Consider the following 13,882-nt stretch of genomic DNA (forward strand, 5'->3'; position numbering starts at 1 on the left):
TTGACAGTAGGTAAAACCTGGAAACAGCCCAAATACCTCAAAATAGGTAAGGTATCAGGAAGATGTGGTATATATATACAATGGAATGCTATTCAGCAATCAAAATGATAAATTACTACCATTCACAGCAACATGGATGGAGCTTAAAGGAATTATGCTCAGTGAAATAAGTAGGAAGGAAAAGGAAAAATATCCAATGGTTTCACTTACAGGAAGAATATAGGGGAACCCAATAAGACATCAGTGTAAAAAATAACAACAGTACAAAACACAACAAAGCAAAACCAGACAATTATAAACCAGAGACATCCTGCAGGAGAGGAGGGAGAGGGATATCAGAGGGAGGGAGAGAGGAGCACAGGGGACTGAGGTCATGGTGCAAAGGTGCACTGGGGAAGGAAATTCTATGGGGATTACACCTGAGGGGGGGAAAAGCAAAATGAACAATGATGTAAAATATATATAAATTAAAAAAAAAGAAAGGTTTTTCTCCCTCAACGAAAGAATTCCCTGATGATTTTCTACTACCTCACTAGTTACTCTGACCAATCTCCTTTGTTGGTGCCACCTGCTCTGTAGCAAAGTGCAGTCCTTCAATCCTCTTTACTTTCACACACCCCACGCATATATAGTCAGATCACTCAGACCAAATCCTTCCAATGGCTTCTCATCTTTCCCTTTTTTCTCCCCTGATTTAGTAGGTCCATGTTGGACCCCAGTTGCCTGGACTATTGATGATGATAAAGTATACATAATGTAAAATTTACCATTTCAACTGTTTTTATTTTTAAACAAATATTTCAGCGGCGTTAAATACATTCACATTGTTACACATCCATCATCAACATCCATTTCCAGAATCTTTCATCTTCTTAAACCAAAACTCTTCTTTCACATCCCTCCCAACCTCTAGAAATGACCATTATACACTCTGGAACTCTAATTACACTACTCTGGGTACCTCCTACAATGGAATCATATAACATTTTTTTCTTTTTTGGTTGCTTTAATGATTTAGTGAAAGGTCCATGCAGGAGGCTGGAATGCAAAACCCACCGGGCTGCCCACCTGGGAACAGGAATGCAGAAGCCTGCCTAGAAGATTCAGACAATGAACCTGCCCCCCATCCCCTGCCCTACAAATCTTTTTTCAGACAAAGAAACTCTCCCCTGCCCTACAAATCTTTTTGCGCCCTACAAATTTTTCCTGCCATATGAACCCAGTTTCCCACCTGACCTCTCCTCACCCTATAAAAGCCTGCCTCCCCCTAACAACATGCGCAACTTCACTGACCCCTACCTTGAGTCTGTGAGGTCCACCCAGGGCTCAATCAATTTTCTATTCCTTTGAGAAAGCTTGGCCTGGCTCTCCTTTTCTTTACTGTGCTGGACCTTTCACTTAGCATAATCTTTTCAAGTTTCATTCATATGGTAACATGTCAGAGTGTCATTAATTTTAAGATTAAACAATATCCCATTGGTGCAATATTCTCCATCTATTAATCCATTTGTGAACATTTGGGTTATTTTCACCTCTTGGCTATTGTGAGTAATGATGTTGTGTACATTGGTGTACAAATATTTGTTTAAATGCCTATTTTCAATTATGTTTCCTCTGCCCGTTGAGTCTACATCTTCTTGCTTAACCCCCATAAGCTATATATAATCTATCTTTTACCCAGAAGCAACCGTAATATACTTCTCTGATTCTCTCTTATATCATTCCTCCCCTTGCATAGACTTTTTTGTCCATACAGACCTCTTTGAACTTCCTGCAACCCATCAAGCAAACTAGTATATCAGAGTCTTTGCCTGTGAAATAGAATCCTTTTGCTTATTTTTCCCAAAAGATATCTGCATAATCTGCTCATTCATGTCACCCAAGTATCTGTTTAGTTAACACTGTTTGGTGAATATTCCCAAACACATAATATAAATTACCATACTCTACTGCTTACTCTCTATTGCTTTACACCAATTTTCTTTTCTCCTCTTGTTCTAATCAGAATCAGATATTTATTGATTGATTTGTTGTCTATTTTTCCTACTTAGAATATAAATCATCTGAGACCAGAAACTTAGCTTTTTTTATGATCTCCTATGTAGCCCAGCTCCTATAACAGTTTTTGATTATAAAAGGCAGTTAGTAAATATTTAATGAATGATAGAATAGCTAACTGATTGAGTGAATAAATGAATGTATCTACACAAAAAGGAATGTGTGATATTAATTACAGTACTCTATAATAAAAAAAAAACAAATTTCATCAGTAGGGAATAGTTAAATTAACTAGAAACATCCAAAATAAGAAATACTCTTTAGCAGTTAAAAAAAAAAAAAAAACTATATGCTGGGCCTCCCTGGTGGCGCAGCGGCTGAGCGCTGGGTTGTGAAGCTGCCGTAGCCTCTGCAGTGCCAGGTTGATCCCCGGCTGCTCCCTGGCCAACGGAGGAGGGTCCCAAATGGCGCACAGAGCTCTCCTGCCGCCCGCTGCTCCCCTCAGCAGTATACTTCGGTCTTTCTGCCTGCTCTGCTCCCTGTTCTGGCTCTGGTGAATTCTCTCACTCTCCGACTGTACCCAGTGTTTGTATAAATAAATAAATAAATTTTAATAAATAGATAAATAAATACATATATGCACTACTATTAAAAACATTCATGATAGTAATAAGTATAAAAAATAATTTTCAGGAAAATATAAATAGTACATGTTTATCTCTGGCTACATAGAACAGATGGATAAAGTAGTAAGAGAGGAGTTTGTTTTATCTAAAGATCTTGAACTGGGCCTCCCCTGGTGGCGCAGCTGTTGGGTGCTGGACTGCGAAGCTGCCCTTAGCCTCTGCAGTGCCATTTCGATCCCCGGCCAGCAGCAAAGGTCTCACATGGCATGACAAAACACTCCTGCCACCCGCTGCTCCTCTCAGCAGTGTATTTCGTCAGTCTGCCTGTTCTGTTCCCCACTCTGGCTCTGGTGAATTCTCTCACCCTCCTGTGCTTCTGACTGTACTCAGTGTTTGTATAAATAAATAAATAAATCTTAAAAAAAAATAAAGATCTTGAACTATATTACAAGATACTTGTGTGTATATCTTGAAAAAATAAAGCTATATTAATAGATATATAAAAAATGTAGGGGAAATGAATTCCTATTTTCACCTCTAAGAAATGAAACTTAAGAATTTGGGATTTTTGAAATTCAGTGTCTTGTGTCAAAAGTCTGGTGATGGTACATTTGAAATATTAAAGGTGGAAACAAGAGATATGAGCTATTAGAATCAAAGTTTGGAAGATGTGGTAGTGTTTATCTACTGATGTTTCCCTCTATCTGTCTTCCTATACCATCCTACGTGCATAAATTTGCCTGAATCATATCTATACACATACAATGCAAACAAAAACAACAATAACCAAATGAATACATGTTAAAACACATGTTAACAAACAGAAATTCCACTATGTTATTTCTATGTTAAAAAAATTCATAGATAAATACATACAGATTCAAAATCTGAAAAGATGTGTACCAAATAATTAATAGACTTGTCTCCTTTTTTTAAGTTAAAGTTTTTTTTTTCTCTCTTCCTTAATACTTGTCTGCATATTTTCTGGTTTAAGTGCAGATGCAGAAGTAATTTCCTACTTTGACATTTTGAAAAAAAAAATAGCTATGTTTTGAAATTTTACAAACTGGGAACACAACGCAATCCTAATGTTACCTTGTTGTGCAACACACAGAGTAAGTCGGCAAACCACTGGAAGGATTGAATGTCTCTGCACACCCAAATGAAATAGAGTCTTCTAAGCTTGTATGGTTTCCAGTCATCCCTTTAAAATTAAAGTAACATGATGATGATTAGGATGGCTAAAATAAAACAAATAAAGATCCCTGTATCCTTCAAAATTTGTTTCTTATTAGTAAGCAACCAATAGGGGAAAAAAAGCCATTAACATTGTAGCTTCTCATATAGCACTTACAATAACTTCCAGATGAATTTAAAATGCAACATACTAACTCAAAGACAGGATACCCCTGGTAGCATAGCGGTTAAGCGCTGGGTTGCGAAGCTGCCCGCAGCCTCTGCAGCGCCGGTTCGATCCCTGGCTGCTCCCCGGCCACCAGAGGAGGGTCCCACATGGCGCGCAGACCTCTCCTGCCCCCCGCTGCTCCCCTCAGCAGTGTACTTCGGTCTTTCTGCCTGCTCTGCTCCCTGCTCTGGCTCTGGTGAATTCTCTCACCCTCCCGTGCTTCTGACTGTACCCAGTGCTTGTATAAACAAATAAATAAATAAATAAATCTTTAAAAAAAAAAAAAAAACAAAGACAGGATAGACACCATGAATTTAAGTGTTTATTCTTGTGATATTATATAAACATCACCTATTTCTAGTTTTAGGCAAGCAACTAAACTGCTGCAACAAAATATCAGCCATGAATCTAAGAATTTATTTTTTTCTATTTTTAGTGCACTCAGTCACTCTATGGGGCTCCAATGGTCTTACCCTGATTTCCCAGAAATACCCAGAAATAGCCAAAACCATTCCAGATAGTTGGTTGTTTTTTTCCTTTTCTTAAAAATAAAGAGATTTCACAACCACCTACTATGTAAGCATTTCTGAAACTCATAATCCCAAATCTGGATTTCCATTTATAATTATGAAGTAGGTTTGTGGTTAAGAAAATATTCCTCCCTTTCCTTAACTTTAGCTGTCCAAATAACTTGCAACATATTGGATATGTTTCTAAGAAGATACAAGTATTTTAAGTTTAAATAAAATATTTTCAAACACATTGCTTGAAATTATTTATTTTTAAGTACTGCATAAAAAAATGTTTAATTTAATTTTATCATCTTGAAAAGTGAACGGAAGGGGGCCTCCCCGGTGGCAGAGTGGTTGAGTGCTGTGTTGCAAAGCTGCCCGCAGCCTCTGTAGCACCAGTTCGATTCCTGGCCACCGGCGAGGGTCCCACATGGTGAGCAGACCTCTCCTGCTGTGCCCGCTGCTCCCCTCAGCAGTGTATTTTGTCAGTCTGCCTGTTCTGCTCCCCGTTCTGGCTCTGGTGAATTCTCTCACCCTTCTGCATTTCCCAGTGTTTGTATAAATAAATAATCTTAAAAAAAAAAAGTGAATGAAAGGGATTTAAGAGTAACTTCCTGTCATTTTATTTGTGTTGTGACAAATATTACTAATCAATTCATATTTTTGCTTTTAATGTTAGAATTAAAATAACTGAAATGTATTTCTTGGTTTGCAATCTCACTTTGAAATTTCTTTTCTTCCATTAGTCATAACATTGCTGAATAACAGAATAAGGGAACATATATATTAATATCTTAGAGAACCTTATCCTGACAAAATATCAATAATTAACTTGGCCTTTGATTTCTATATCTTGTATATCTCTCTTACTTATATCATAGTCCCAATATGAAATAGTGAAATGTTCTGATGAAATTTTCAGTGGTTTATTTTCTAGCTGCCCCATTTTAATTTTTTTTTTTAAGTACAGGGATTCTGTTTCAATTATTTTTATATTACCAGCCTTTATAAGATGGATAAGCACATAGGTGCTTTGCACAAGGTATTGGCTGAATGAATGAGTAGTGCCATATACTACTGATGAGTAAGTAGAAAAATGAAGGCTTGTGGGAATGCCTCTAATGGAGGAAAGAAAGAGAAATACACAGTTGTGATACTGAAAGATTTCACAAAAGAGTATGCTGAAAGTCATATATCACATATTAGGCATTATCAATGAGTAAATGGAGTTCCATGAACAACAAGTAGAAGGATTCTATAAGGTATGACTTCATACTAAAAGAGAGATGCCATCAATATTGACAGTTCCTTATGTGAACTAATGAATTTGATCAAAATGACATACAGCAGCGTGTTGAGTATTGATGCAAATGGAGTTACTCCAATGCCTCCAGCCACACAGAGGCTGACCTCATAGTTCAGTGACTCCTCAAATGGACTTCCAAAGGGACCATCAATGTAGAGTCTGTGGAGAAGGAAGACAAAGGTTGGAAAAATAAAAATAAGATAATTTTTTAGAATATGTAGAAAACATGCAAAAGCCAAATTTAAGGCTTTGTGATAGCTCAGGCTTTACTTTATTGTATCTCATAATGATAAACCTAAGAAAAAGGAAATGATTATGAAATGTCAATATTAAAGCAAGTACATATTTTCTAAGCATATTTTAAGTGAAACATACAGAGAAGTGTGTATAGGATCATGACAGATAGTGGTCAAGGGGTTAAGACACAGCACTATGAAGCTATCCACAGCCACTGCAGCACAAGTTCGATTCCTGGCCAGGGAGCTACCCAAATGGCACAGCAGACCTCTCCTGACTCGCCCGCTGCTCCCCTCAGCAGTGTATTTCAGTCAGTCTGCCTGTTCTGCTCCCCACTCTGTCTCTGGAGAATCCTGTCACCCTCCCACACATCTGGCCTGTTCCCCGGTTCTTGTATAAAAAAAAAAAATAAATAAATCTTTTAAAAAAATGAAAAGAGAAAGAATGAATAAACACTTAGAATTATCTGACATCATGAGGAAAGGAAAAATATAACAATAAGGACTCTCAGAAGAGTGAGGCAGTAACTGAAAAACTATTAAAGAAAATAATTGAGGAAAACTTCCCAAACTTGAAGACCAAAATAAACATACAAACACAGAAAACTAAATAAAAAGGAATCCTCAGAAAGAAATCTAGTAGTAAAGCTTCCAAGAGTTCAAGGCAAAGAAAAAATAATGAAGCTTATCGGGGGAAGAGATAGATAAGCTCTAATGGAAAACTAATAGGGCTAACATTGAAGTACTCTAACAAAATATTATAGGCAAAGATAGAATGAACTGACATATTCAAAATACCCCAAGACAAAATGCTAGCCAAGTATACTTTATCCTGAAAAGGTCTCATTCCTATATGGGGGAGAAATAAGAACCTTCTCAGACAAACAAAAAACTTTACAACCATCAAAACCTCCCTCCAAGAAATATTCAAAGTTTCAGGATTTAAACCAAAAACAGCAATGAACACAAAAATCTGACCAAGGAATTAAGCAGAATCAAAAAACTATGAAGACGGGCCTCCCCGGTGGCGCAGCGGTTGAGCGCTGGGTTGCGAAGCTGCCCGCGGCCTCTGCAGCTCCGGTTCGATCCCCGGCTGCTCCCCGGCCACCGGAGGAGGATCCCACATGGTGCGCAGACCTCTCCTGCCGCCCGCTGCTCCCCTCAGCAGTGTACTTCGGTCCTTCTGCCTGCTCTGCTCCCCACTCTGGCTCTGGTGAATTCTCTCACCCTCCCGCGCTTCTGACTGTACCCAGTGCATGTATAAACAAAACAAACAAACAAATATAATAAATAAATAAATAAAAACATGCCTCTATAAAAAAAAATACTCTTAAAAAAAAAAAACTATGAAGACAATGAAAGCAACACATCAATAATCTTTGTAAGCATCAATAGGCCAAACTCACCAACAAAAAGACATAGAGTATCTTGTTGAATTAGGAAACAGAATCTAACCTTCTACTGCCTCCAGAAAATGTACCTAAGTTCAAATATAAGAATAGACTGAAAGTGAAGGATTAGAAAAAAATTGTACAGGCAAATGGCGCCCAGAGGAAAGCCTGGACAGCCATACTTATATCAGATAAAATAGACTTCCAGCTAAAAATGGTGACAAGAGGGCCTTCCCGGTGGCACAGCAGTTAAGCGCTGGGTTGCGAAGCTGCCCACAGCCTGTGCGGTGCCTGTTCGATCCCCAGCTGCTCCCCGGCCACTGGAGGAGGGTCCCGCATGGCACACAGACCTCTCCTGCTGCCCGCTGCTCCCCCCAGTAGTGTACTTCGGTCCTTCTGCCTGCTCTGCTCCCTTTTCTGGCTCTGGCAAATTCTCTCACCGTCCCACACTTCTGACTATACCCAGTGCTTGTATAAATAAATAAATAAATCTTTAAAAAAAAATAATAAAGTTACCTTGGTCTTTAAAAAAAAAAAAAATGGTGACAAGATATGCATGGACACCATATAATCAGCAAAGGAACAACACACAAGGAAGACATAACACTCATATACTCACCACAAGAAGGAGCACCAAAACGCATTACACAATTACTACCAAATTTGAAAACAAACACTGAAGAAAATACATTTATGGTATGAAAATTCAATATCCCTCTCTCACTAATGGACAAATCAATGAGACAGAAAATTTAAAAAGTACACAAATAAAATAAGCGAATGAATAGATTTTATTTAGTTAGCCTAAAATCTAGAGCATATAGAATAAGCAGGCCTTTATAGGAAGCTACACCCAAAACATACCAAATACATATTTTTCTCAAAGGCACATATATCATTCTTTAGGATTAGCCACATACTGGGTCACAAGACAAATATCAGCAAATACATGAAGACTGAAATTGTACCAAATATCTTCTCTGACCATAAAGGTATCAAACTAAACTACAAAAGGAAAACAAGGGAAAATTCCAATATGTGGAGGCTGAATAACACACTACTGAGAGATCAGTGGACTATTGAGAAAATCAAAGAATTTTTGAGACAAACACATTAGACAAAAATTTTTGAGACAAACACATTAGACAAAAATTTTCCAGAACATATTAGAGGGAAACTTACAGCAATACAGGTCTACATCAATAAACAAGAAAGAACCCAAATAATTACCCTAATCTCTCACCTCAGAAACTAGAAAAAGAACAAAAAGTTCAAAACCAGTTGAAGGAAGAATAAATAAAGAAGATATAAATGAAATAGAAATCAAAAAGTCCAAAAGATCAATGAAACACAAATCTGTTTTTTTATAAAATAAATAAAGATCTAAATAGATTTACAAAGAAAAATAGTTAGAAAACTCAAACTGGATCATAAATGAAAGAGAAAAAACTACAACAGACATGGCAGAAATCAGAGGATAATAAACATTACCACAAACACTATATACAAACAATTTCAGCAATCTAGATGAGATGGACAATTTCTTAGAATTATACACTCACCCAAGACTGTATAAGAAAGAAACAGAAACCTGAACAAAACCATTACAACAAAGAAATTGAAAGAGTATCAAAACTCTTCTAAAAAATAAAATTCCAGGACCAGATGATTTCATACACAAGATCCAAAAACACTGAAAGATTAACTAATACCTAACCTGTTCAAACTCTCAAACTATGAGAAAAAGCAATATTTCCAAATATATTTTATGAGGCCAACATCATACTAATACCAAACCAAATAAGACAACACAGAAACCAAAACTATGGACCAATCTCTCTAATGAACATAGATGCTAAAATCATGAATAAATTCTTAACAAATTGAATAAAATAATGTATTAAAAGAATTATGCATCATGAACAAGTGGGATTCATACCAGGGACACAGGATGATAGAACATCCAAAAATCAATCAACAGGCCTCCCTGGTAGCACAAGTGGTTGAAAGCAGCTCTGTGAAGCTGTCCACAGCTTCTGCAGAGCAGGTTCGATCCCAGCTGGTCAGGGAGATACCACATGGCACGGCTGACCTCTCCTGTCTTGCCTACTGCTCCCCTCTGCAGTGTACTTCAGTCAGTCTGCCTGTTTTGCTTCCCGCTCTGTCTCTGGTGAGTCTTCTCACTCTCCCTCACCTCTTCCTTGGATCCCAGTTCTTGTATGTATAAATAAATAAATCTTTTAAAAAATCAATCGACATAACTCACCAGATACATAAAAATAAATAAAGAAAAAAATAATCAAATCATATGACAAGAAAGCATGGAGGTATCACACTTCTGAACTCAAACTATACTATAAAGCCAAAGTAATTAGAACAGCATTGTACTAGAAGAAAAACAGATACACAGATGAATGGAATAGAATTGAGAGGCCATATAAAAATAACTCATTTATGGACAACTAATCTATAACAAAGGAGCAAAGTATACATTGGAACAAGGAAAATCTCAACAAGTGGTGCTGAGAAAACTCAACTGCCACATACAAAACAATGAAAATAGATTGATATCTCAAACTGTACACAAAAATCAACAAAAATGGATAAAAGGGAATGGATAAAAGACCCGAAATCATAAAATACAGAGACCAAAACAGGCAATACACTCATGACATTAACTTCAGAAACATCTATGAGGGCTTGTCTCAAGCAGCAAGGAAAACAAAAAGAGAATATAAACAACTAGGACTACATAAAACTAAAAAGCTTCTGTATAGCAAAAGAGACTATCCAAAATGAAGAGACACCCTACTGAATCAGGGGAAATATTTGCACATTGTGTATCTGATCAGGGGTTGATATCAAAAGATCTACAAATAACTCACAGACTCAACAGAATTAAACAACTCAATCAATAAATGGGCAGAAGTGTTAAATAGGCGCTTCTTCAAAGAAGAAACTGAAATGATCACAAACATATGAGTGTTCATTACCACTTATTATCAGGGAAATGCAAATTATAACCACAATGAGATACCACTTCACACTTGTGAGAATGGCGCATATGAAAAACACAAATAAGAAGAGCTGCTGAGGGTGTGGGGGTGGGGGGAAACCTTTAGACTGGCCTAATCACTATGGAGAGCTGAGTGGAGGTTCCTCAAAACACTAAAAATTACTGCCATATGACTCAGCTATTCTACTCCTAGGAATATTCCCAAAGAACACACACACACACACACACACACAAAAAAAAAACCACAAAAGGAAACCTGCACTCCCATATTTATTGCAGCATTATTTACAATAGCCAAGACATGGAAATAACCTAAATGCCTGAAAACAGATGAATGGATCAAAAAGAATGGTATATATACACAATTAAATACTACTCAGTGATCAAAGCAGATAAATGTATACAATTAGTGGCAATATGGATGTATCTGGAAGTGAAATCAGTCAGAAAGAGAAAGACAAAAATTAGATGGTGTCACTTCCATGTGGTGAAAAACGCCAACATAGAGAAACCAAAAATGTCACTCCATGACATGTTTCTTTCCTTATAACTTTCATTATAATTTCTACTCTTAGTAATCAATTGATTGGAGGTTCTTAATAAATAGGTAAACCTCATAGAAGTCAGACAAATACTGCATATGAAAGTGATTTGGAAATAAATAAAAAAACTATAAGAATTAAACATACCTTTGTAACTACAGCTAATCCTACTTTAGTTTAAGCACCATTAGATCTCCTCCTTGGAATTTACTGTTCATTCAACAACCCAAGAAAATCACAATGTAATGCCAAATAGTTCAGCCCTGTTATCTCCAGTCACTGGAACATAATATGCACTACACAAATATGTATTGAAAGAAAGTACTGAAAGAGTAAACAAAAAGCTCAACATGTTTATTTGCTTTTTGACTTTAGAGCTTGAATAATAGTTGAGACTTCATTCATTATGGGTGAGAATGCCTATTGTAGGGTCAGTTTTTCTGTTCTCAAATCTTTCATAGCAATTAGCTATATGACAGAAGTTTTAGCAGCATATATCAGTCTTTAAAAATTCAAGTAGGAGGAAAGCTGGAGCCTGAATGTACAATTAAACAAAATTTATGGAAGAAAATTAAAACCAAAAAATAAAATAGTAAATTAAAATGCATACGCTCTCAAATTCACTTTAAATAATGCCTTCATCAGCTTGTTGCTGTATGACTTTGAACAAGTTACCTATATTTTGAACCTCAATGACATCCTTTATACATAGAAATTGATGTAAAGAATAAGTATTTTGCTAGTTACTTTCAGGTTTCAGTGGGCTAATTTAGCTAATACCATGTATTTTTCCTTCTTCATTCCCAATTTGGGAGTGTGCTTAAGTAATGTATCTTCTAAAAAAACAAATGAACTATAATTCCTACCTTTTCATACAAACGCTGACTGCCATAGATTGAGTTTAGGCCAATTATATGTCAGGAGTAGTTTTGGATTGGGTTTCTGAGAAGTTCTTTGAAAGGAATGCTGGCTCAGTTTGCATGCATCTTTTACGTCCTCTGTTCTTTCTACTTGGGAAGCACAGGCTTTCCCAACATGTTTAGACAGGTGTCACCAATGTATCCAGAAAAGGTCTTCCAAGATGTGGCACTTTAGCATGTGGCTCCTTTTGAGCTAAAATGACTGCACTGGATTAAAATGAAACTATTATGACTCCCTTAACTACTAAGAAGAATCAAGATTGGACAAATTACCCAAAATTAGGGATATTACCAGAAATAATCTTTCTATTAAAGAAACCTATCTACATAGCAGGGCAAACACCTAGTAATATATCATCTGGTCAGGAACCCCATTCCATTCCATTCCTAATCCACAGAACAATTTTCAAAAGACCATGTAATCTCTCTCTTTTATTGGAGTGAAAACTAAATCTCAAAAATGTTAAGCAATTTTCTCAAGGACACCCTTATATTAAAGGGATGCTATTATTAAGTACCTTGTGAATCTAACTCCAAACTTATTTTCTTAAGGATCACATATTAATCATTATAGGCAATTATATTTTTTGTTTGTTTGTTTAGAGGCAAAACTATCTGAAAGGGGAATATTGTACAAAGGACCTTCCGAAAAATCCTGTTTCTGGTAGGAAATAGTAGGGGCCATCCTTCATCTAACAATTTTTCCCTTATCTAGGAAAAGGATGGATATACTGAACTGTTTCCCCTAAGAGGATAGTATTTCCAATTTAGAAAGAATTATAACCCTGAAAAGAACAAGTAGGAGGAAGTTAAACAGGCTGAGATAGTTTTCAAAATATTTCTCTCTTGCTTTAATGGTCTCCACATGTCAGTGTGCATCAGGATTTCTTGGGAGTCTTGTTAAAACACAGTGTCAGGCCTACTCCCAGCTTTTCTTAGTTAATAATAAAGTATGGGTAAGGTCGGTGTTTCTAACAATATACCATGTCAAATGCTGTCATTGCAGAGCATGTAAGGAGGACGGGGAATGAAGGGGCCAGGTGGTGAGGTGTCAAACATGGCGAGCAGGGTCATCCCTTAATATGTGAGGTAAGACAGTGCGAGGTGGTGTGTGGTAGTCCTCATTGCTTGTATTTTAGAAACAACTTAAGGAAAGGAGTTGACCAACAGCGGGCTAAGAAATTTCTGTAACTAATGTGTGGTTACTATCTAATGCATTCACAAACATGAATAAAGTATTTGAAAAACCACTTCCACTGATGTGTGCTTCTTGGAATTCTGACTGAGTCATCAAGGGCTTACACTTTAGCACCTTGAAATTGTCTACTTCATCGATAGTTCTCAGATTCTTGATGGCTGACCTCTAAGCTATGGACTCATTTAGCCCTGTGCTTGAACAAATTCTCTGAGTCTGGAATGAGTCCTTCTCTCCCTTGGTATTGAGGCATCCTTATCCCTTGTCCATTAGTCCTACACTAACCAGTGTTTCTTGACATATATAGGTGAGCCAGGTGGACCAGGGTCCTCTCAATTTTAGCCATGCCTCTGTTTTGATTTTATAGTCTTGATTGCAGAGTTTTCACTTGTAAATCTCAGCCCAGGGACTGGGAACTACTTCCTTCCTTACTAAGAGACCAATCAAACTCTGACATCTTGTTTTTCTAAATTTGTGAATATCAAAAGCATTGGGAATCCTCATTACTACATTCCACACTCTAGTCAGAATATCAATTATTGTAGATCTCTTGTACTTTGAGTATTGAAATGTCACTTACTATAAAAAAGAAAACATTTAAGGATGAAATAAAAGAGAGAGCAATTATCTAATGAAGGATAATACTGAAACATCAGAATAATATTAAGAAAAGCTGTAATTGAAAACTACTCAAACAGCCCCCATCACTCACACTCACAGAAAGTGAGTGTATTC

At 36.8% G+C, this 13,882-nt stretch overlaps 1 protein-coding gene across 2 annotated transcripts in view; it reads right to left on the bottom strand.

Annotated features, from left to right (window-relative positions):
* NOX4 (NADPH oxidase 4) overlaps window positions 1-13,882 on the bottom strand; it is a gene marked incomplete at both ends in the record, with an annotated part of 203,829 nt that overhangs the window by 25,312 nt on the left and 164,635 nt on the right. The window contains 2 exons of one of the 2 annotated variants that reach the window (XM_084230444.1): window positions 3,720-3,828; window positions 5,887-6,006. In XM_084230444.1, the coding sequence (XP_084086570.1) occupies window positions 3,720-3,828; window positions 5,887-6,006 (229 nt within the window). The remainder of the gene's footprint in view (window positions 1-3,719; window positions 3,829-5,886; window positions 6,007-13,882) is intronic. The other variant, XM_084230445.1, reaches the window with a different exon arrangement.

Source organism: Talpa europaea (genome assembly GCF_964194135.1).
Source record: "Talpa europaea genome assembly, chromosome: 1".
Taxonomy (NCBI): domain Eukaryota; kingdom Metazoa; phylum Chordata; class Mammalia; order Eulipotyphla; family Talpidae; genus Talpa; species Talpa europaea.